General features: G+C 44.5%; 1 protein-coding gene and 1 long non-coding RNA gene across 3 annotated transcripts in view; one reads left to right on the top strand and one right to left on the bottom strand.

The window, feature by feature from the left end:
* The window catches only part of LOC138949936 (uncharacterized), a 251,406-nt gene that overhangs the window by 170,614 nt on the left and 54,729 nt on the right, over positions 1-26,063 (top strand). The window contains exon 11 of the mRNA XM_070321720.1: positions 2,790-2,870. Coding sequence (XP_070177821.1) covers positions 2,790-2,870 — 81 coding nt within the window. The remainder of the gene's footprint in view (positions 1-2,789; positions 2,871-26,063) is intronic.
* LOC138949800 (uncharacterized) lies at positions 4,727-10,585 on the bottom strand. 2 transcript variants are annotated; one of them, XR_011450456.1, is made up of 6 exons: positions 10,133-10,585; positions 9,561-9,657; positions 8,986-9,078; positions 8,277-8,339; positions 7,821-7,914; positions 4,727-4,938 (listed from the first exon to the last, which is right to left on the bottom strand). It is a non-coding gene; the product is annotated as an uncharacterized lncRNA (long non-coding RNA). The 2 variants fall into 2 exon arrangements; XR_011450455.1 differs by lacking the exon at positions 10,133-10,585 and having other exon boundaries at positions 4,728-4,938; positions 9,561-9,920.

Genomic DNA, 26,063 nt, shown 5'->3' with positions numbered 1-26,063 from the left:
TGTATTGATTGTACTGCACTGTACATTGTGATAGTATTGACTGTACTGTACATTGTGGTTGTATTGATTGTACTGTGCTGTGTATTGTGATTGTATTGACTGTACTGCACTGTACATTGTGGTTGTATTGACTGTACTGCACTGTACATTGTGATTGTATTGATTGTACTGCACTGTACATTGTGATTGTATTGATTGTACTGTGCTGTGTATTGTGCTTGTATTGATTGTATAGTGCTGTGTATTGTGGTTGTATTGATTGTACTGCGCTGTGTATTGTGGTTGTATTGATTGTACTGCGCTGTGTATTGTGGTTGTATTGATTGTACTGTACTGTACATTGTGGTTGTATTGATTGTACTGTGCAGTGTATTGTGATTGTATTGATTGTACTGCACTGTGTATTGTGATTGTATTGATTGTACTGCACTGTACATTGTGGTTGTATTGACTGTACTGCACTGTACATTGTGATTGTATTGATTGATTGTACTGCACTGTACATTGTGATTGTATTGATTGTACTGTGCAGTGTATTGTGGTTGTATTGATTGTACTGTGCAGTGTATTGTGGTTGTATTGATTGTACTGCAATGTACATTGTGATTGTATTGATTGTACTGCACTGTGCATTGTGGTTGTATTGATTGTACTGTGCAGTGTATTGTGGTTGTATTGATTGTACTGCACTGTACATTGTGGTTGTATTGATTGTACTGCACTGTACATTGTGGTTGTATTGATTGTACTGTGCTGTGTATTGTGATTGTATTGATTGTACTGCACTGTACATTGTGGTTGTATTGATTGTATTGTGCAGTGTATTGTGATTGTATTGATTGTACTGTGCTGTGTATTGTGATTGTATTGATTGTACTGCACTGCACATTGTGGTTGTATTGATTGTACTGCACTGTACATTGTGGTTGTATTGACTGTACTGTGCTGTGTATTGTGATTGTATTGACTGTACTGTGCAGTGTATTGTGTTTGCATTGATTGTACTGCACTGTGTATTGTGGTTGTATTGATTGTACTGCACTGTACATTGTGGTTGTATTGACTGTACTGTGCTGTGTATTGTGTTTGCATTGATTGTACTGCACTGTGTATTGTGGTTGTATTGATTGTACTGCACTGCACATTGTGGTTGTATTGATTGTACTGCACTGTACATTGTGATTGTATTGACTGTACTGTGCAGTGTATTGTGTTTGCATTGATTGTACTGCACTGTGTATTGTGGTTGTATTGATTGTACTGTGCAGTGTATTGTGATTGTATTGATTGTACTGCACTGTGTATTGTGATTGTATTGATTGTACTGTGTATTGTGGTTGTATTGATTGTACTGTGCAGTGTATTGTGATTGTATTGATTGTACTGCACTGTGTATTGTGATTGTATTGATTGTACTGCACTGTGTATTGTGGTTGTATTGATTGTACTGCACTGTGTATTGTGGTTGTATTGATTGTACTACACTGTACATTGTGATTGTATTGATTGTACTGTACTGTACATTGTGGTTGTATTGATTGTACTGCACTGTGTATTGTGATTGTATTGATTATACTGCACTGTGTATTGTGATTGTATTGATTGTACTGCACTGTACATTGTGGTTGTATTGATTGTACTGCACTGTACATTGTGGTTGTTTTGATTGTACTGTACAGTGTATTGTGGTTGTATTGATTGTACTGCACTGTACATAGTGGTTGTATTGATTGTACTGTGCTGTGTTTTGTGTTTGTATTGACTGTACTGCACTGTACATTGTGGTTGTATTGATTGTACTGTGCAGTGTATTGTGGTTGTATTGATTGTACTGCACTGTACATTGTGATTGTATTGATTGTACTGCACTATACATTGTGGTTGTATTGATTGTACTGCACTGTACATTGTGGTTGTATTGATTATACTGTGCAGTGTATTGTGGTTGTATTGATTGTACTGCACTGTACATTGTGGTTGTATTGATTGTACTGCACTGTGTATTGTGGTTGTATTGATTGTACTGCACTGTACATTGTGGTTGTATTGATTGTACTGCACTGTTTATTGTGGTTGTATTGATTGTACTGTGCAGTGTATTGTGGTTGTATTGATTGTACTGCACTGTACATTGTGGTTGTATTGATTGCACTGCACTGTACATTGTGGTTGTATTGATTGTACTGTGCAGTGTATTGTGGTTGTATTGATTGTACTGCACTGTACATTGTGGTTGTATTGATTGTACTGTGCAGTGTATTGTGGTTGTATTGATTGTACTGCACTGTACATTGTGGTTGTATTGATTGTACTGCACTGTACATTGTGGTTGTATTGATTGTACTGCACTGTACAATGTGGTTGTATTGATTGTACTGTGCAGTGTATTGTGGTTGTATTGATTGTACTGCACTGTACATTGGGGTTGTATTGATTGTACTGCACTGTACATTGTGGTTGTATTGATTGTACTGCACTGTACATTGTGATTGTATTGACTGTACTGTACTGTACATTGTGGTTGAATTGATTGTACTGCACTGTACATTGTGATTGTATTGATTGTACTGTACTGTACATTGTGGTTGTATTGATTGTACTGTGCTGTGTATTGTGATTGTATTGATTGTACTGCACTGTACATTGTGGTTGTATTGATTGTACTGTGCTGTGTATTGTGGTTGTATTGATTGTGCTGTGCATTGTGATTGTATTGATTGTACGGTGCTGTGTAAAGTGCGGTTATGTGGATTGTACTGTTCTCTTGTATTGTGTTTGCATTGATTCAGAGATCAAACTCGGAAGTGTCTGTACGGAGTCGAACCACATGCACTGCATCAATGGAACAATTTGTGACGGCGGAACTTGCAGTGAGTCTTCTCCCTTGCTCTGACTTCTTTTCTTGTGTTATTATTGTTCGCTTTCTTTGATGTCTTTCCTTTTGTGTATATCTTGTCCCTTACTTTGATGACGTTCCTTGTGTTTGTATCTTCTCTCTAACTTTGATGTCTTTCCTTGTGTTTTTATATCCTCTATTTCTTGTAGCTATTGCCTTGGGTTCATATCGATTCCTTTTCTGTCACCTCTGCTCCTACCATGCAGCACCGCATGTGAGCCTCATATCTGCCCCATGTCATTTTGCACGTCTTCTGGGGCCCAGTAAGCCGATCTGGGTACCATATAGGTAGCATCTGGGTTAACCACGAATAGAGTGAAGAAATGCTGCCCACATTCATCCCATGGCCATATGTACCACACATCCAGCAGAGCTTACCAGCCAGCACGCCAATTTGTGCCCCAGACTGGCCTCCATTATATGTGCTTATGTTAATATGACCAAGCTAAGAAAAGGTAACTATCGCTGAAAACAGCTAATCCCGAAAACAGGGTGACACATTTTCACGTTTTCACCTTGTGAAGTTACGCAGTTCGAAAGTATCTTTCGCGTTGTTGTTGGTGTAAACATAATGATCTGTGAATTAGGTGGCTTATTTCTGTGAATATTTTGACTGCAAAAATTAATCACGATAATTTGACTAAAAAAAGAGAGTGCAGTCTTCTAAAAAATACGATTTCTATTGGACTGTTTTGTCAATCATTCCCTCCTGATCTCTCAAATTAGTGCCAGCGTGTACAAAATCTATGTTGAGCGATCTCAGACATTATCTTTTTTTGGAACAAATGCTTACGCAAAGTCGTCATTTTGAAAAATGTATAGACATTTTTTTTTTAGAACAATGTAGATAGCATCATACAGAATTGTTCATAAGTATAAAAATGCACTAAACTATTCGTCTACAATTTCAGCATGTCTGCCTAAGTATGTCACGTGCGCTACGGAGAGGTATCTGCAGTGTACGTGGGGCAGAGATATATATTGGTTACACACTCCGAGTTCTGATTATCTTGCATATTTTCCCGAGGGTCGATTTTCAGGTATTACCGAGCCTTTGGGGGTATGAGTTTGGGGGTTGAGTGAAGAGGGAGACCTAAAAATAAAAAAAAAACTATTCGGGATTTTGGTTCTTTTTATCACAATTCAGTCTGTTTTAATTTTCAAGTTATATCAGAAATTTTCTATTTGCACTGATACACTGGAATCCCTTGTGGGTGTATTGCTTTTAGGGTCTACGAGTAGTACTGCTGAACCAAAATCAACCTGTTTCTTTACGTTTTGAGCAATTGGTTTTTGTTTTTGTACCATTTGATTCCTCTTCATTCTTCTCAGAAAAAAGCTTTCATTGCGATAAACAAAACATTACTGGATAGACGTTTTCTTGGAGAACGTCTGTAAACAAACATTTAAAGTAGGAGGACGATATGGAACGTACGATAAAAGGATATAATGTGACCCTCCACCACGAAATGAGTCGCATGTCACCTCGCGCGGTTCTGCGCTAGGCTTAATATAAGTCCGGGGAGTGTCTGGTAACAGTGTGAGGGTCACCTTAGTCACAGGCTTATAACTCAAACAATTGTCGCTCTTTTCTAAAACGGGTTTTACCACTGCATAGAGCATAAAAAACTCTTTAGGAAAATGTAAAAATATGAAAATCATGCAAAGGTGACATGCGACTCATTCCGTGGTGGAGGGTCACATATGTGCTTTAGCTTTCTGTCTCATCATTTATAAATGTTGCCCTTCAATCACACACACACACACACACACACACACACACACACACACACACACACACACACACACACACACACACACTTTTGATCCAGCTCCAACCATATTTCGTAAGGCTTTATTCAGGTTTGTCTCTTGTTCTTAAACATCCGATTTCTAAGCAAACGTCTGTGCTGAGAATATGAACATAATTGTCAGCTGCTTTTTTATTATGAAATAATGTTCATTTGTGTTCCAAACACTTCCGAAGAATACTTGTTGGTGTGTTTTCAGTCGCCCTGACATCATCACAACTCGACCCTGTCCTGCAAAAATACAAATATATAGGGTGACACCCAAACATTCAACCCAAACAAATGCATATTTCTTTTACATCTGTTGACCGAATTAGTTATCATTTGGTGTACAGTTCTTTAACTTCAGCTATACATTACAAAGGTCAACACAGTTGCAAGTTCATAGGTTAAATGGAGGGGCACTTTGGAATACTTTTGAGAGAAGATTTGAAAAATCGGACCATGAAACCTACAAACATGATTAAACGTTGTGGAATGGTGCTGAAGAAAGTGAAGTTCATGCACAAGAACCATGAAGATAGTCACTGAACTCAAATGACGGGAGAAATGACCTCTTCATTGTGGAGTCACACTTGCGCAAAACTCATTCATGAAATGAACGTAAGTCGTTATGGGGGTGCCCTGCTCCTGTCTGTTATTGCTTTATACAAGTCACTAATTGTCTAAGGTTGTGTATGGTACACAACGTTCTTCAAATAACCCCGATTCCCAAGGATAACAATCTTGTTGGCTTAAATCGTTAGTTAGTCTACCGCTCCATTTAAAACCTTGAACTGTTGAGTCCATCCCCGAATTCGGATTCTTTTTTTTGAAAGTGCACACAAGTCAGACCATTTCAACTGCACACTTGCAACGTTTGGGCCCAGTCATGCCTGAGCTGGCAATAATGTACACCAAATATGAAGTACACGAAATTCACTAAACTTTCTTTTAGACAACACAGTTAGCCATCCTGCATGCATCTGACTCAAAAAATCTCGCACACAGATATGGGGAGGAGGAAACTGGTGTCTGCAACCAATAAATAAACTACTTCCTGTATGACCGTTTTTACCCCGCCATTCAGGCAGCATACGCTGATTTCAGGGGAGGCTTGCTGGGTATTTTTGTGTTTGTATAACCCATCGAACTCTGACATGGATTACAGGATATTTTCCGTGCGCACCTAGTCTTGTGCTTGCGTGTATACACGTAGGGGGATGAGGCAATAACAGTTCTGCACATAAGTTGTCCTGGGAGATCGAAAACATCTTCACCCTTAACCCACCAGGCGGCCGAAGACTGGATTTGAACTCACGAACTTCCTATTAGGAGGCCGATGTCTTATCCACTAGGCCACTGCGCCCGTCTAATTAAAGTACAACACACACACACACACACACACACACACACACACACAAACACACACACACAAACACACACACACACACACACACAGACGCGCGCACACGCCCACACACACTCGCAAAAAGAACTAGTCTGCATTGCAAAAATGAAGATGAATAGCATGCACTATGCTGAAGAAGGCAAATACGTCTGATTTTTTTGCATTTGAACAAATGATGCAAACAACGCTTCATACTCATAGTTCATACCTTGTTCATTGTCTGTTCTGCACCATGGGCTGGCGTATATCTTTAAATTAGCTCATTGTAGATATCCTTGCGGTAAAAACTGCAAGAGATCAAAATCAGATAACACCATGAAATGCAACCACATGCAGAAGCAAAACACAAGAATGCACAGACTTTTTTTTTATGTTAGCCAGTCTCAGAAATGTCATGACATTTCCCCGAACAGCTTCAATACAAAAGTATGCCCTGGCATTTGTTATCATTGTGGGCATAGAGAACGGAAAAGAAATAATAGCTTAGAAACTATTGGCTGTTGTGTTGGTTTGCTGCAATTGAATAGATAAAAACCCATGCATCTTTAACACTTTCTACCCCACCTATGTTGACAAAGTTGGTTTTTTTGCGGAGACCAGCTGTGCTGCAGCAGGACACTCAGAATTGTAGTAACTGTATAGTAACTGTGTATGAACACGCTGGAATGCAGGCGTTAGATGGACGTTACAGGAAGCGACTGAAGCTAACAGTCTGAGCGGATATATCCGTACTGGTCAGATAGAGCCATATGAGTGGGTACGGATATATTCGTACCACGGAGACACAGAGTTAAAAGGCAGTCCTTCCCATGCACACGATTCGGCTCACTCTGACCTGGCAGGGCTTTTACATAGAATAAGACCACCCCTGACCTACGGCACATACCAAATATCTACAAGTGCTTTGTGTGAACAGTAATCAAAATGGTTTTCCTTTTTGCGAATTCATTTCATTAAACACACAAAAAAACACAATTCATCAAATTCCAACTGAGCATAACGGCTTTCACAATTATGACTGGGCCTTTAAAGGTATGTTCCTCACCATATTACACAGCATATCAGACACCACATGTTTGACTAGGTTTTTACATGGGAACAACAAGACTATACAGGGTGGTCAAAAAAAGCTCCCTATTTTCTTTTTAATCACATTTTTGACTGCTAAAAAAAAAAAAAGAGATCAAAAAGGAAATAGGGCGGTTTTTTTTAGACACCCCTTTTTACATCCGACTTCGTTTGGTGGAGATTCAAGTTATAGACACATGTGAAATTCTATAAGCAAAAAGGTTCCCACTATGCACTGCCACAGAACACAACCAGGTTATTTATGTGCAGTACAGTGTATATGTTCAAGTAAAAGGATGCCCTTATTTTGTTTAATTGAAGCATCTGTGATGTCTGACATTTTTGTTCAAACGGTAAGGAACGTATGTTTAAGCTCTAATAAGGACAGTTTGTCTTGTCAAAAGCCTCATGCATATATATTCCTTCCTCCCCATGCAAGACTTTCTTTTATTTGAATATCTGCCTTCAGTACAAAAATCAAATAAAAAGGTCGCACTCTGCATCGTGACAAAAATCGAAATTTTACCAAGAAAACCTCTCACTCTTTATGGGGAGAAAGACCCTGACTGTTGCAGTATGTTATGCATTTGAAAAAATCTGACATTGTGTACTTGAATTCTACAATTTGATCAGTTCTGTGTGTTTAAAAAGTTACCTTGATAATTCTGACATGCTCTTGCTCAAATCACATCCCAGACAATATTGTAGACTCCATTGATAGACGCTGTGGTGCATGGGAGAACTGCATTCTGAGGAAACGAAAAAAATACACACTGAGGAAGAAGTCACAACAACATTTGCAGCAGCAACAGGCTATATAATTGTATTCCAAGAACACTTAAATAAGGTAAAAGGAAAATCAGTGTTGTCAGTAAATTTGATTTGGGGGAGATGGGAGGATTGGAGTGGGGGTTTAGAGGCGGCGATAAAAGGATAGCTAGGAACCGGGGAAGGTGGGGTGGCTAACACCGTTTGATCATTCAGCATGGCCATTTAGATGTAATGACTGGTACAATGTTTAATTTATCTAAAAAGGCAGCAATTCTGTAACTAATGCATTATGTGAACCAACTTTTCCATAAACTAAATGAAGATCAGTTTAAAAAGTTACCTCTTTCAATCTGGAATCTTTTTGGTCCCATCACAGCTCAGACGCAGACTCAATGGACAGATACTGTAGTGATGAAAAAAACACCAGCATTTTAAGGGAGAACAAGAATTATGCAGAGAGGAAAAACAGTAATGAGTAACATCAACAGCAGCAGCACACTTCAATACTCTTACTCCACATAACACTATCACTGAATGACTGATTCAGTAACTAAATCCCAGTGAAGTGCAAGTGATCCACATTACTGATCTAATAACAGACAGAGAGAGAGAGAGAGAGAGAGAGAGAGAGAGAGAGAGAGAGAGAGAGAGAGAGAGAGAGAGAGAGAGAGAGACAGAGACAGAGAGAGACAGAGAGAGACAGAGAGAGACAGACAGACGGACAGGCAGAGACAATGTGAATGTGTGTGCGTGTGTGTGTGTGTACATGGGAAATGCAGTGCCATTGGAAACAAACACTTGCTTCATTTAAATATCAACAGTTATACAACATAAGAGGCACTAGAAAAGTTGTACATGAAAATATATGTTGCTCTTGCTGAAAAAAGAGCAGGGGGAGAGGGTCGATGTTGCTTGCACTTGCAGATAATATGCACTAACATGTTGCGGTTTTTCTGGGTGTACTGTAACCCTGTAATGTTTAAGCAGAAATGTTTGTGGATTACGTTAGGCTTCTGCATTTAGATCAGTTTGAGTATTTGCAATATTACCGGGATCATTGCGGCATCCTCTTGATCACATCACATTTGAGACTTTGACCTATAGACTCCATGGGCAGACGCTGAAGTTATTACAAGGGCATTCTGAAAAATGACAATACAAATGCAGAGAGGTAGAACTTTACATTACACTTACAGAAGCAACAACCAGAGAGCTGATTTATAAAGGAAGAGAGAGAGAGAGAAAGAGAAGAAGAAGTAAAATAAAATAAAAGAGAGCATAGAAAGAGAGAGGGGGTGGGGGATGGGGCAAAGGGAGTGTGTAATGTGAAGAGAGGAAGGGGAAAGAGCAATGGAAAATGACACTCCCAGTACTTTAAATTGATATTAACAGTTATGGAACTATTTGAGCACTCTCCATAACCACAAACAAGGTACAGACGGCAACATACGTTGCACGGAAGGGTGGGGGTAGTTGGACTGAAGAGTGTTGTTATGGGTTTAGGGTGGTGCTGCGGCGGAGTGTGTATGTAACTTGATAATAATAAGCATGATCAGTTAGAGCTAACATCTTGATCTTCACAGATATAAATTGCACAATGAATTCACCAGTATGTATGATGTACCTTTCTGTTTGCCCTTGAGTTAGGTAGAAGACAATGTTGAGTGGTGAACGCAAGTTGTATTGCTCACTGGGTCATCCTGCGGTCCGTCCCCTTTGATCTGCAGATTGCACCAGCACAAACAAACACAATGTTATGATCTCAAACAGCCTGCATGGTCAATCATGAATCTAAGAACACAAACACTGTCCAGATCTAATTGGAAACGAGATCATTACTTGGGAAATTCAATGAAAATCTAGCAGTCAACGAAGCAGATAGATCTGTCCTTGCGATTGTTGTTGCAAGCAGATAAATGTGTGAACTTCCTTATCTCAACGTTATCATTCAACATATTGATACTTTGCCTGATGGATTTTGTGCTGATGAGATAATCAAAATCAAAGTCATAAACTTTTGAAGAAAAAAATCAAACAAATTGAGCAGAAAGAATCTAGCTTACTGCTGTGCTGATTTCGACAAAATCAATGCATTTACATGCCGAAGTCATTCCTGCTTTTATTCATATCACTAGATGATTCTAGATGCACAACAATACGAAAACGAGCTCAGCGAAATGAGTAACACTGCCTCACCTACACTAACGATGCTGCAGAAGCGAAGGTCGTCTACGACTGGAGATTTCGAAGTCGAACAGCGGCATTTCTTCACTCTCAGCGGTTGTCTTGCTCGGAAAAATGAAAAGCTTAACTTGAAATCGAACGGAAGTCACCATTCTACCTTTTCGTTCGGGCGTTGTTTTTATAAAATCTCAGAAAATGTAATTTTGACTTGGGTGATTTCGTCCGCCATTGTGATTCAGTTTTTCAATAATTTGTCTTCCTCCTTGGTAGAAGAGTCAAAGGTTCGGCCCGATCTTCAAGATTTCCAAGACATGACTTGCAAACCTTTTCCAACCCCGAACCTAGTTCGCCAAACACCCCAAACCTAGTTCGAAACTCAGGTTCGTCTGGTTAAGAACCAAGACAAGTTCGCCGAACATCGCCGAACCCAACGAACCTAGTTCGCGAACCAAAGGTTCGTCTGGTTAAGAACAGGCTTTAGGATTCATATGTCTCCGTCTGTATGGGCCCGCAGTCCCTCTGTCCGTGTACAAAAAACTTAACGTTGAGGTTATCTCGGAAGTTTGTAAAGCTAGACCTCTGAAACTGTGCACACCTTTAGGGTTTAATGATCTTATGAAGTGACCCCAGTTTTGTTGACCCTCGTCAAATGTGGGCGTCACAGCGAGGTCATGTTCGTTTCATAAAACCTTAACGTTGACGTTATGTCTTCAATGTTTTTGAAGCTAAACCTTTGATACTATGCACACTCCTAGTGTTTGATAATCTACCAACTTGACTTAAGTTTGATTGACCCTCGTCAAGTTTTGGGATCACAGGGGGTCATGTTCGATTCATAATAACTTAATATTCATGTTATCTCTGGCATTTTTGAAGCTAAAGCTTTGAAACTGTGAACACTTGAAGGGTTTGATAATCTACCGACGTGACCCTAGTTTGGTTGACCCCCATCATATTTTTGGATCACAACGGGGTCATGTTTGTTGAAGCTTTACATTGAGGTTTTCTTGGTTACTGTTGGAGCAAAAGCCTCAACATTTTACGAAATTGTAGGTGTTGTTAATCAGCAGATACAACCAAAATGTGGCTTGTTTTCATCAAATTTTAGTCCCAGCATGAAAATGTTTGCTGGAGAAGATTTTCATCACGGAAAATGTCCACTGAGCTATCAAGGATATAAGTATTGAAGAATTTTCGTCCTGTATCTAATTTATCATTCTTGTCCAAAGTTTTTGAAAAGGTAGTTTTGAAGCAGCTGTTGTCATAATTATTTGAACACCCATGATTTGATCTCGCACTCTCAGTCCGCTTATCGCCCTTCTCACTGTACTGAAACAGCCCTACTTAAAGTAATCAGTGACATTCTGTCTGCTCTGGATGGTGGTGATGTGTCAGTGCTTACCCTACTTGACCTTTCTGCAGCGTTCGACACGATTGACCATGTCACGCTTCTCCATAGACTTCAGACTCTGTACGGCATATCCGGTCCACCGCTAGCATGGCTTGAGTCCTATCTCATTGGCAGGACTCAGGCTGTGCTTGTCGATGGCCAGATGTCTGCTCCAGCCCCACTTTCTTTCGGCGTTCCTCAAGGTTCAGTACACGGTCCCATCCTTTTCATCATGTACACTAAGCCCCTCTCCACACTGATTCAAAACCATTCTGTTTTAAATCAGTCTTTTGCTGATGACACCCAGCTGTATAAACCCAGTCCCCCTGCAGAGACACATTCCGCCATCCAGACCATTCAGACATGCATCACTGATGTCAAATCTTGGATGGTCGATAACAAACTCAAGCTGAATGATGATAAGACTGAAGTCTTACTGTGCAAAAAGAAGAACACTACATTTCCCTCTCCCCAACCTGTTTCTGTTTAAATAGGCAATACCGACATTCTTTTCTCACCATCAGCTAGAAACCTTGGATTCACCGTTTCATCTGACATGACCCTTAACAAACATATATCTTTAGTCTGTAGAGCAGCTTATTTTGAGCTTCGTAAGATCAGCACCATTCGCCACACACTCTCCTCTCAAACAACTAACACTCTTGTCTGTGCCTTTGTTCTTTCTAAACTTGACTACTGCAACTCTCTTCTCTCTGGCTGTCCTCTGTACCTCCTGCATAAACTACAAAAAGTCCAAAACTCGGCAGCACGCCTCATTCTCAAAGCACGAAAACGAGATCACGCAACACCACTTCTTCACACACTGCACTGGTTACCTATTCAAGCCCGCATTGACTACAAACTGTCCACCCTCTGCTTTAACTTCTTTTCTGGCTCGTCTCCTGCTTACTTCTCTGAACTTCTCACCGTCTATTCTCCAGCAAGACAACTCCGTGCCTCTTCTGACTATCGCATCCTTACCATTCCACACACCAAAACCAAAACCTACGGACAACGCACTTTTACTTTCTGCGAACCCACACAATGGAATTCTCTCCCCTTTCACATCCGCCACTCTCAGTCACCCCAAGCATTCAAACGAGCACTTAAAACGCACTTCTTCAAGAAATACAACCCCTGATTTTGTTTTCTCAGTCCATCAGTAGGCTACATGTAGTGTATTTGTTGTTTTAGTGATAATGTATATAAACATCTAGGACTGTTTTCAGCATTGTTGATAACATGTTCTGTTTGATTAAGGGTATTCAGCTGGTATTTCCTTGTTTTTTACTACCTATTTTATTCATGTTTTTATTACTTAGTTAGTGGAAGAATCTTTTGTAATGTATGTTTGATGGTGTATGCTTTTGATTAAGCGTTGTTGACTATGAATGTAGATGTAAATGCTTGTATAACTGTGTTTTAATTTTAAATGTGTCAAGCGCAAAGAGCATAATTGTAAAGTTATGATGTTGCGCTATTTAAACTACTCACTTATCGCCCCCCCCCCCCCCCCAGCGCAAATCAAGAGCACACGATAATCCCAAAGAAATGACACTCCTCTTTCTCTCCCTCTTATTACTTACAGTTATACTCACACACCTGCGCGCGCACACACTCACATACACCTGACACACACGCAATCACTCTCGTGCGCACATACATCACACATAGTCAAGTCATGTATTGATTTGGGCAAATAACGAGGGCAGTTTATTCAAGAGAATACCATCTGACAATGAGAGATATCATTGTGCAGTGATAAGTCCACAACAAAAAACAACAAACATTTGGTTACACTAACAACAAACACAAGGAGCCCTCACTCAAAAATTTAACACCGTGAATAATGATTACATAACAAGGTTCGAGTCGCTTCATGCACAACCTCACTTCAAGTGAAGGCACAAACAGGCATGCATTTGCCTCAAAATTAAAAACATCATGCAACGGATTGCTAACAAAATACAACGGTGGATGCCGGGGGTGGATGGGGGGTAAGAAATAGTTGGCATATGCCCGCTGCGCCGCGCTGGTAAGGACTGACCACAATGTGTTGCTCTCCCGTTCTTATAGACCCCCGCTGATGCATCACACGTGCAAGCCCCCCGGCAACATGGACATTGCGGCTGGGCTCTTCTCCTTGACTTTCACAAATCCTCCTCTCCCCTCTCTTTCTAATTACGGGCCTAAGTGTTGATATCCTGCTTTACTACCCTCTCTTCCCTACCTGCCAACACTGATCCCTTTAGGCCTACCTCAAGTATCTAACATCCTCCTCCTCCACCCGCGGCTAATCTGTCTCGTTTAAATAGAGTTTATCTGACGCTGTCCGCTCTATCTAAACTCACACTTAAACTACTCACTTATCGCCCACCCCCCCCCCCCCCCGGCGCAAATCAAGAGCACACGATAATCCCAAAGAAATGACACTCCTCTTTCTCTCCCTCTTATTACTTACAGTTATACTCACACACCTGCGCGCGCACACACTCACATACACCTGACACACACGCAATCACTCTCGTGCGCACATACATCACACATAGCCAAGTCATGTATTGATTTGGGCAAATAAACGAGGGCAGTTTATTCAAGAGAATACCATCTGACAATGAGAGATATCATTGTGCAGTGATAAGTCCCAAATTAGAGGTACTACTCGTTATTCAGCCCAACTAAAGACAGTATACTAGGTTAGAGGTGGGAGGTTTAGGATTGTTGTGATGTTATACATGAAGGAGTTGCCTGGGCTACATGTGATCTGTAAGATGATCTTTTGTGGCAGCTGGTCTAAGTAGCCTAAGTACGCGTTGCTTTTCCAATCCCCCATCACCTTGACAATTTCCCCCGGCACACCACAACTCAACGCCCACGCGGCACCACCCCGCCGAAAGCTGTGGCTGGAGAAGTTTCCCCCAGCAACAGCGGTAGTCAAGCGCAGTTTCTTATTAAAGTCTGATCCTTTCATCGGGAAGACCTGCGCCTTGGGGTCCATCGGCCCCAACAAAGGTAACACAGCGGTCACGGCAGACACTGGACACAAGGGATGGAGTGACATTGCCGGGAGCTTAATTTCAACAGAGCGCTCTTTATTTACGCTGAATCGTTTTGCTCCATTGGAGCGTTATTGACATGCCCGTACCCAGAATAACCACCTGGTCTCTTGTGAGCTGCTTACAAGGATCGAAGTTCCCGTTGTCCTGAAACAAGTTCGATCTCCGGAGAACTCCGAAAAAAAAAGCACCAAACACGCAGCCCAGAACACAATATCTTGCCTACACTCAAGGTCCAGCTGGCTTTTTATTATGTGTAGTAATTCAGGGGTGATTGGGGTTTTCTTATCAGTGGCACACCCCTTGCATTTTTCGATGCCCTTAAGTGTTGTCTGGTCGTACCACGAGTCCCTGAATGGGTGCGGCAAGCCGCTTTCAAGATGAAGAATGCGAATAATGTTGATGTATTGCTTGATGGAGGACGGTTTCAAACGTCGGGCTAGGTACGCTCCGTATTGCGCAACAGTCTGCTCGTTCACAGGCACTGGCATTATGTCCATCTCCCCACAGAAACGTAAATACGAGGTAAGGTGGGTGCGGTAAGTCTTCCTAGTGTTATCAGAAAAGGCACTTGCTCTGTAATCCAACACTTCTGCCGTCAGTTGCGCCCCTAATGGGGGCTGCTGGTCTGAAAAACAAGGAACAACAGGGCTTGGTCAGACATATGGTCACACAGGTTGATGTCGGGGGGTCTCCCCCGGTGCCAGAATGTCAACAGACGCACTAAGTCTTCGCGCCGTCTGGGCTCATGGAGGCGAGAAATTGTGTCAGCCATGATGTTTACACTACCAGCCACATATTAGTCGATCTGCCCTTATTAATGATAGCTTTTGCGACAGTACTATCGGTATGAATAATCACTTCTTGTCCGCACCACATCGGAGCCCATCGTGTCACTGCTTGCACCACAGCGCACACTTCTTTATAGTTAATATGTAGCTCCTTTGCTGCCTGCATGTCTTTTTCAAAGATGGTGTACTGCCAGTCACCTTGCCAAAAGGCACCCGCTGCAATATTACATGCATCTACATGAACATGCTGTTTTGCATTGTGAAAATAATATACTGTGCCGTTAAATACATGCATAAAAGAAAGCCACCATTGTACATCCTTATGAAATTCGCCAGATAGTTTCGCTTTGTGTCGCTGCTGCTGAAGGGGTTTAATCGTGTCCAGTATCCGCCGCAGAAAGAATTTTCCTCCTCTGACAGCCTGACAGGCCCAATTAAGGGACCCCGCTATGCTTTGTAGCTGAGTTTTTGTCGCGCGCTTCTTTCCTCGGATCTGGAGGAGTCGCTGCCGCAGTTGCTGCAACTTGTCACTTCCAAGTGACAGGGTGTTGTTTCGCGTGTCGATGTCGACACCGAGAAACGTGATACGTTGAGTAGGCCCCACCACCTTCTTCCAGCTAATGTTGAAACCCAGTTCCCTCAATAATCTAATTAAAGACAGTAACATGTCATTGCACTCTTGTCTGGTAGCTGCTACCAGAAGAAAATCATCAATATACGCTAACACACCTGGCATGCCTTTCCGTGCCATGCATCTGCGAATAGCTTGCGACAGGCGATGGAAGTGGGACGGCCCTACATTGCTGCCAAAAGGCAGCCGACTGTCAAAGAGATAAGTAGGTTTCTTTTCATCTGTGAAATGCCATTTCAGCCCAGTGTCACGATCGGGTGACAGAGACCAGGAAAGTGTCACTCGGTGGAGTGCCTGTTCTTGGTCGATTATGATAGAAAGCGCCTGTACGTGATATTGGGCTACAGCAGAGTTTGCTGACAGTGCTCAATGAACACGGAGGGTTTGCTGCGCACGAGTTTTACAGTGGAGGTTTCTGCTGTCATAGGGCTGACGGTTTTTCGCTGACAGCGCACACGGGATTGTCAGGGATTGAGTTTCTCGTGTCTTTTTTCTGCTTGGGGAGGCAGAATTGTGTATAGCTGGACTGGTTTTTGTGACAAGGTCAGTCACGTGTTATTGGCTAGGTTGTCTGAGAGAGACACAAGCACGGGGCACTTGACACCCAGCGGCAGAAGGGGAAGGATCTAATACACAGTTTCTAGAGTATGATGGTTTTTCACCGAGTATTATATTCGGCACTCTAAGGGAACTTCCACCAATTATTTCTTCTCTCTGCCACGTATTTTGCTGAGGACAAGTCGTCAACTTTCCTTCGTCGGCGATGGCTTTCGCATAAGGATTCGACAAGGGGTTCTGGACGTTTTTGGTCACTGTTGACGAACAGAGGCTGTTCCAGGGAGGGAGCGGATTTTTGCTTCCATGAGAGTACAATCATAGGCTTTTGAGGTAATAAATCATTATTTAACGCTGTTGATGAGTCTGTGTTTGTGGAATGAAATACTCTCTGTTGTTCTTTCCAGGTTAGCGCATAACTTACTCTCTGTGACGCTAAAATACTAATCTGTATATGGTTTTTGCAGATAGGGAGAGAAGGACGGAAAATGACTGTTTTGTTGTTGTAAAAAGTCCGTTTTGTGCAGGCCCACGTGCTCGATGAGATATTTAAAGATGACATGTTTTAAGGTGGTGGGTGAGGGGTAGCTGACATGTTTAGTGCACCGATGCTTTCTGTTTGCAGCCTTCGTTCGTTTCTGTCGGTTTCCTGTAACCGCTGCACGGCTGCCTTTTGACGGGGCACTGCTAGCTGCAGACGTTGGAGCTGGGACCTGAGGAAGCTACGCTAACCGGCTAACCAGCAGACCGGCTAACCAGCAGACCGGCTAACCAGCGAACCGGCTAACCAGCAACCCGGCTAACCAGCAACCCGGCTAACCAGCATACCGGCTGACCAGCATACAGAAAGAAAGCTAAGTGCACCGTGTCTTACGCACCCCGTTGACCACCGTTGTCTTTTTCTTATCTGTGATTTCATTGGAGTAGTGACAACGTGGGGTGTGTGACCCCTGCATGAACTAGAGCTTTTTTTGAACAGAACATTCTCATTTTGACTGTATTTACACGGGTTCAGCGTGTTACTATAATTTTCTATATACTACTGGCATTTTGTCAGTGACCACGGGTTTTTTACGTGTTGAGAACGTAAAAGGAACATATTTTGAGTGAAGGCTCGAGGGAGGTGGCGAGTTTATACATAAACAGGCGTCTGAAACTTATACTTTTGTTGACTCTATTTAATTGTATGACTGCGAGAGTGGATCGTGGTGTGGTTAGTTAATTAGTAGTAATTAACCGGTTCATAATCACCTTAAGTGATATATTGAAACGTGACACATGGGGGCCAAGCCGGGATTTACTCAGTTAATTTCCAACTGATAAAGACCCACCAATTAAGGATAACTAAGAGCAGATAATCTCGTCAGTGCTCGACTTATTTTCTGCTTGGTGCTACCCTTTTTTGTATAGTTTTGATCATATACCACACCTTAAGCGATTCACATCTTGCAGGAAATGTAAATTGTAATTTGTGAGTTATTGTATGCGCTAACTGTGATTACCTCCCTTTCCTTTGTTTGTGAATCTTTGTTGTTGTACGTTCAGAGTTTTCCGTTGCAGAGAGCTGAGCGGGGTTAGCGGATTTGTTATTCGTTTTACTCAGTTTTCTCTACATTGTTGTTTCGCATTCTGTAACAGGTTACATTTCTACCGTCTTGTTTTACTTGGATTTTTCTCCATATTTTGACTTTGTTGGAATTTTGGGGGGGAAGGGTCCGAGGACTTCTGTCCTAACCGAGGCTGTGGGAGACACTCTGTTTCACCGCAAAAAGCAGCCGATAAAGTAGGCCACGGCTGTGGGAAACACTTTGTTTCACCGCAAAAAGCAGCCATAAAGTAGGCTACGCGTTTTGTTCTACACCGTTTGGATTTTTCTTCTGCATTTTCCGGTTGCTGGATTTTTGTATCCATTTCATCACCGCGTGTTCTAGCTATAGCTGCGTTAGACTTACTTTGGTAATAAAGCTTTGCTAAAACTAACCATGGCCACAGGGGGATCTCCGACGAGGAGAATAACTTTCGAGACTCCTGGTAGTGAGCAACCGACTGAGCGAGACGCACGCGTTAGAGCCCGAAGCGTTCTAAAACGCTTAGAAGTAGAACGGAAGGAAGAATTTGAGCGACTGACAAGAAAAGAAGAACGTGACCGACAGGAAAAGAAGGACGAACTTGACAGACAAGAAAGGGAACGACAGGCTGAACGACAGGCCGAACGTGACCGACAGGACAAGAAAGAGAAAGACGAACGAGACAGACAGGAAAGGAAAGACGAACGAGACAGACAGGAAAGAGAACGGAAAGACGATCTTGACAGACAAGAAAGGGAACGACAGGCCGAACGTGACCGACAGGAAAAGAAAGACGAACGTGACAGACTAGACCGGAAGGAACAGGCGGATCGCGATCACCAGCTAGAACTAGCTAGGCTACAGGCCGAGAAGGGTACGCTTACTCAGGCTAGCGCGCCGACATTTGTTGCCGACCGTACGAGACTGCCGACGTTCGACGATGACAAGGACGAGCTCGACGACTTTTTACGCCGGTTTGAGCGCATTGCATCTGACCAGAAGTGGGACGAGGCCACGTGGGCTAGCCGCCTTAGCACCTGCTTAAAGGGACGCGCATTGCAGCTCTACAACGCTTTGGATGACGACGAGGCGAGAGACTATCAGGCACTAAAGAAGGCGTTACTCCAGCGCTTCAACCTGACTGCGGAAGCCTACAGACGACGTCTGCGTAACAGCAAGAGACTGAGCGGCGAGCTGAGCCATCAGTTTGTGGCACGCCTTAATCTCTACCTGCGGCGCTGGGTGGAGATGGCCGAAAAGGACTGGACCGTCAACGACCTTGCCGACCTCATTGTCATGGAGCAACTGATGTCCAGCCTGCGACCTGAGGTGGTGACCTTCGTGCAGGAACACCAGCCAAAGACTACTCAGGAGGCAGCCGACTGGATCAGAGTACACGAGGACGCCCAGGCGATCTCCGGCAAATCTTCAGGCTCACGGCCGGGAAAATCGGGAAATTCGGGTTCTTCAGGACCCAAGGACGGGAAGGACGATCAGGGACACAAAGGATCAAGTTCCAGAACTGACATCCAGTGTTACTACTGCAACAAGCGGGGCCACGTGAAGAAGGACTGCCACAAGAGACAGGCTGACCAGAAGGGCGTACACTTTGTTGGCAGCGAGGAGTTAAGGGACGTCACGAGCTCATGCACAATTCCACAACTCTGCGTTCCGTGCTCCAGGAAACATTTCCAGCCCCACTGCAACGTTTACGTTAACGGAGTGAAGGGCGAAGGTCTGCGGGACACAGGAGCAGACATGATAGTGGTTCGGGCGAGTCTAGTTCCAGCTATGGCCTACACAGGAGACAGCATCAGGGTGAGAATGGCCGAGGCATCTCACGCTTACGACTTGAACACGGCAGTGATCAAGGTCGTAACACCGTTGTTCACGGGGACCATTGTGGCCGTCGTCATGGACGATCCTCCATGCGACCTGCTCATTGGAAACCGGGTTCAGTTTGTGGACGGCGTCACCAGGGAGGTTCCCGTTTATCGGTCTCCCGACGTCATTTCAGTGCTCACGCGGGCACAGGCGGAGCGAGAGGACAAACCTCTCAAACCCCTACCTGCTGCACGAGCTGCCCTGGGGAACGTGACCCCCGCGCTTCTCGCGAAGGCTCAGGCATCTGATCCGACATTAGCGACTCCTCGGGAGCACGCGAAGTCGGGGAAGGTGAAGCTGAGCGGGAAGCATGGGAGGTCAAAGTTCCTCAGGGACAAGAAGTTGCTCTACCGTGAGTTCAGCAACAAGGAAGGTGCATTCAAACAGGTTGTCGTGCCTCGCGAGTTTCGCGAGGGTGTCATGGCAACGGCACACGACTCGATTCTGGGAGGTCATCTTGGCACCAAGAAGACCACGGATCGTGTCTGGCGCCACTTTTACTGGCCAGGCATCTGCACGGATGTCCGACGTTTCTGTGCGTCCTGCGATAAGTGCCAGAAGGTGGTTGCCAAAGGAAGGGTGAGGAAGGTCCCCTTAGAGAAGATGCCGCTCATCGACGAACCCTTTCGTCGGGTGGCAGTGGACATCATCGGGCCCATCTTGCCTGCGTCTGAGGACGGAAACAGATACATTTTGACCATGGTGGACTACGCTACTCGATACCCAGAGGCGATCCCTCTGAAATCGATTGAAGCCACGCGAGTAGCTGAGGCTCTGGTTACTATGTGGTCCCGGCTGGGAATTCCATCAGAGGTACTCACCGACAGAGGCACGCAGTTCACGGGAGGAGTGATGGCGGAGGCAGCACGACTGCTATCACTGGAGCAGCATTTCACCACTCCTTACCATGCTCAGTGCAACGGACTGGTGGAAAGGTTCAATGGCACCTTGAAGACCATGCTGAGGAAACTAGCTCAGGAGAAACCACGCACGTGGGACAGGTACATCCCAGCATTGCTTTTTGCATACCGCGAGGTTCCTCAGGAGAGCTTGGGTTTTTCCCCATTTGAGTTGTTGTACGGCAGACAGGTACGCGGTCCCATGGCTATCCTGCGTCAAGCCTGGACGGACGAAGAAGCTGACGAGGAGGTGCAGACGACAGCGACCTACCTAGTAGAACTCAGGAACAGGATTGAAGAGACCTGCAAACTGGCTCAAGAGAACCTGGGAAGAGCAGCACAGCGTTATGCGCGAGGATTCGACCGCAAGGCACGGCCGCGCAGCTTCAAGATTGGAGAACGGGTGTTGCTACTTCTACCTGTCAAACACAACAAGCTACAACTGCAGTGGCAAGGACCTTTTGAGGTGACAGCGAAAGTGGGCCAGAACGACTACAGGATCGTCATGCACGGGAAAGCACGCCTGTACCACGCCAACCTGCTGCGCGCCTACATAGAGAGGACTGCCTATGGGGAGAAGAACAAAGACCAGAAGAACAAAAACCAGAAGAACAAAAACCAGAAGAACAAAGACAAGAAGACAGAGAAGGTTGCAGTCATCAGGGGTGAAACGAGGTGTTGCTCGTTCTTGAGGACGACCTTTCTGTCTGGAAACAGACCATCAACCTCTGCAATATCTTCAGACTTATGCGCTGGGCGTTGATTCTTCAACCGTACCAATTCACGGTACGCGTCATTCCGGGCGCCAACAATGTTGGAGCTGACTTTCTCTCTCGGGCTGTAGAGGAGAACATGACTGTGAGCGAAACCGAGGTTTCGTCTTGAAGAGGGGAGGTGTGTCACGATCGGGTGACAGAGACCAGGAAAGTGTCACTCGGTGGAGTGCCTGTTCTTGGTCGATTATGATAGAAAGCGCCTGTACGTGATATTGGGCTACAGCAGAGTTTGCTGACAGTGCTCAATGAACACGGAGGGTTTGCTGCGCACGAGTTTTACAGTGGAGGTTTCTGCTGTCATAGGGCTGACGGTTTTTCGCTGACAGCGCACACGGGATTGTCAGGGATTGAGTTTCTCGTGTCTTTTTTCTGCTTGGGGAGGCAGAATTGTGTATAGCTGGACTGGTTTTGTGACAAGGTCAGTCACGTGTTATTGGCTAGGTTGTCTGAGAGAGACACAAGCACGGGGCACTTGACACCCAGCGGCAGAAGGGGAAGGATCTAATACACAGTTTCTAGAGTATGATGGTTTTTCACCGAGTATTATATTCGGCACTCTAAGGGAACTTCCACCAATTATTTCTTCTCTCTGCCACGTATTTTGCTGAGGACAAGTCGTCAACTTTCCTTCGTCGGCGATGGCTTTCGCATAAGGATTCGACAAGGGGTTCTGGACGTTTTTGGTCACTGTTGACGAACAGAGGCTGTTCCAGGGAGGAAGCGGATTTTTGCTTCCATGAGAGTACAATCATAGGCTTTTGAGGTAATAAATCATTATTTAACGCTGTTGATGAGTCTGTGTTTGTGGAATGAAATACTCTCTGTTGTTCTTTCCAGGTTAGCGCATAACTTACTCTCTGTGACGCTAAAATACTAATCTGTATATGGTTTTTGCAGATAGGGAGAGAAGGACGGAAAATGACTGTTTTGTTGTTGTAAAAAGTCCGTTTTGTGCAGGCCCACGTGCTCGATGAGATATTTAAAGATGACATGTTTTAAGGTGGTGGGTGAGGGGTAGCTGACATGTTTAGTGCACCGATGCTTTCTGTTTGCAGCCTTCGTTCGTTTCTGTCGGTTTCCTGTAACCGCTGCACGGCTGCCTTTTGACGGGGCACTGCTAGCTGCAGACGTTGGAGCTGGGACCTGAGGAAGCTACGCTAACCGGCTAACCAGCAGACCGGCTAACCAGCAGACCGGCTAACCAGCGAACCGGCTAACCAGCAACCCGGCTAACCAGCAACCCGGCTAACCAGCATACCGGCTGACCAGCATACAGAAAGAAAGCTAAGTGCACCGTGTCTTACGCACCCCGTTGACCACCGTTGTCTTTTTCTTATCTGTGATTTCATTGGAGTAGTGACAACGTGGGGTGTGTGACCCCTGCATGAACTAGAGCTTTTTTTGAACAGAACATTCTCATTTTGACTGTATTTACACGGGTTCAGCGTGTTACTATAATTTTCTATATACTACTGGCATTTTGTCAGTGACCACGGGTTTTTTACGTGTTGAGAACGTAAAAGGAACATATTTTGAGTGAAGGCTCGAGGGAGGTGGCGAGTTTATACATAAACAGGCGTCTGAAACTTATACTTTTGTTGACTCTATTTAATTGTATGACTGCGAGAGTGGATCGTGGTGTGGTTAGTTAATTAGTAGTAATTAACCGGTTCATAATCACCTTAAGTGATATATTGAAACGTGACACCCAGTCATACAATAATCGTCCGGACTGATGCATACTGACCGATAGGCGGACTGCAAGTCTACTTTTGCACACCAATACCCTGTCTTCGCTAGGGCGCACGCGTCAGATACGGTTTGAAATTTAGCTGACTCAGGTATAGAATAGTCGTTCATTGCCCTACCTGTGGGTTTGCTAGCGTCATGGATCAACCTGATGCTGCCATCATCCTTGGGAATCGCAGCGATAGCGCTTACCACAGTTGGTTTTCTACTAGCTACAATGTAATAACCTTTTTCTATCTGATCTAATAGCTCTTTTTCCACAGCTTTATGGTGTTCGTTCGATGACCTATGGTTTGTTTGCTCTACGTCTAGTACGCCTGCCCTACTCTCTTCTGTTACACGGAAACCGTTTCTTATGCCATCTAATAAAAAGGTTTTGTCGTGATCGCCTTCTAGCACCTTGTGCCACATTTGAGATTTAGCATTAATGGAATCACTATTTCCGAGAAATTTGCACTTATTGGAATCTAGCTGAGGGAACGGGCTGTTGAAGGTGGGGCCTACCGTTTTGTCGGCAATTCGCTGCGCTGTGTCCTAGGCTGGGGAGGTGGTAGCTGTCACTTTGTGGTCCTTGCCGGGGTGGCCCATGCCGCAGGTGTCGCAGACGTGGAGGAATCTGCAGCGGGACCCATAGGGACAGTCGCCTTTGTTGGTATACAATAAGCACACTTCCTTCCCGTTGGGTCCCGCTGGTCGCCGGGAACCGCCGCTGGCCGTCGTAGCCTTGCCGCCCTTGTTGTCTTGGACGCCATGCTGGAGCCGGTCCCGCAGGATCACCGTGGACAGGTGGGGGTTGGGGGTTCCCCACTTGAATCCGCTGGACGACTGGCGCCTTCTGTACTCGTCGTCGTACAGAAGCACCGACTGCCACAAGTATCTGGCCCCCAGCTCGCCTATCATCTCTGTGTACCGGAGGTAGGCGGTCGAGTCAAACCCGGGCTTCTCAGCAATCAACCTCGCCATGATGCGTGCGTTTGCCACAATCCAGTGGCAGGGGGAGACTTTGTCAAGTTTTGGTCTCTGGTTGAGTTTTAGGATGACACCTCCCCCGAGTGTCACCTCTTCCTCGGCCGCCATCGACCCCGGCACAAAATCCAGAATGGAAAGATAGGAGGTCTCACCTGTTGGCTGCAGTGACAAGCCGCCTAACAGTCCCTGGAGTGGTTCCACGCTTTTTTCCTCAGTCACCCGCTGGGATAGTGGCCCTCCCCCGCTTCGCTTTTGCAGGGCCGCCACTGCTACTCTCAGCGCTACGTAGTGGTCACGCTTGAGACCCAGGCCCTCCAAATCCTGGGCAGTCACATTACTCAGCACATTGAGGGTGTTCAACTCCTCATCCTGGAGAACTTTAACCACCGTTAAAGGCAGATCTGTCGCCCACGCTCCAAATTCGAAGTCCATATTGCAGAAAGAAATAGTTGGCATATGCCCGCTGCGCCGCGCTGGTAAGGACTGACCACAATGTGTTGCTCTCCCGTTCTTATAGACCCCCGCTGATGCATCACACGTGCAAGCCCCCCGGCAACATGGACATTGCGGCTGGGCTCTTCTCCTTGACTTTCACAAATCCTCCTCTCCCCTCTCTTTCTAATTACGGGCCTAAGTGTTGATATCCTGCTTTACTACCCTCTCTTCCCTACCTGCCAACACTGATCCCTTTAGGCCTACCTCAAGTATCTAACATCCTCCTCCTCCACCCGCGGCTAATCTGTCTCGTTTAAATAGAGTTTATCTGACGCTGTCCGCTCTATCTAAACTCACACATAAATGCTCATTTATCATTATTATTATTATTATTAAGCTATGGTGTCATTGTTTGATTTGGTCACAGTCTTGGCTAAACTATTGCTGATGACATCATGCTATGATGTCACAGTGTCAGAAATGAGGTCACTTAAGTGTCTGAGTATACATATTTTGTCTGGGCTAGCCAAAACTTAGAAAATACTTCGTTGTTTAGATTTAGAAAATAAGTAATTATTATGAAACAAATCATCTTTTTGGCTCACGTAAGTGTAGCCTATGCGATGCTAACTTTTGTCTGTCTGTGCGTATGTATGTGTGTGTGTGTGTGTGTGTGTGTGTGTGTGTGTGTGTGTGTGTGTGTGTGTGTGTGTGTGTGTGTGTGTGTATGTGTGTGATAGAAACTTTAACATTTGACTGAACACCGAAATACTAATTTTACCTGGTTATTATTTAAGCAACAGCTTCAAAGTATTGAAGCAATGATCAACATTTCGTCGGCACGTATGTAGTTCAAGTGTGTATCCAAAGAAAACGGGTGGTGGGGGGTTTTAGGGGGGTAAAAACAGGTGACTGGTTTGTGTCGTGTGTGGTATGTAGACCAGGTCAGGGGTCAAGGTTAAGTCAGATTGCGTGAAGGATTGTGATATAGATACAGTTCTCACCCAGCTGCAGTTCGCCGATTCGGGGAAGACGATTTCACATTGTTCGGTTTCGTAGCCCCAGAAAAATAGATAAAGAAGATACCAAAGGAGATTTCCTACAGGTTGATCTGCACAGCGTGTTTCCAGTGTGTGCGCGAGGAAGCGCTGTCGAAAGCGCAGTGTCGATCTGGCAGTCGTGTCCCCGTAAGTAGGCTACAGACAGACAGATCTAGATCTAGTGTCTCCCACTCTTGCAC

This window comes from Littorina saxatilis, linkage group LG16, assembly GCF_037325665.1.
Source record: "Littorina saxatilis isolate snail1 linkage group LG16, US_GU_Lsax_2.0, whole genome shotgun sequence".
Lineage (NCBI taxonomy): Eukaryota > Metazoa > Mollusca > Gastropoda > Littorinimorpha > Littorinidae > Littorina > Littorina saxatilis.
Note: the sequence above shows the minus strand (reverse complement) of the source record. Positions and strands in the feature narration are given on the sequence as shown.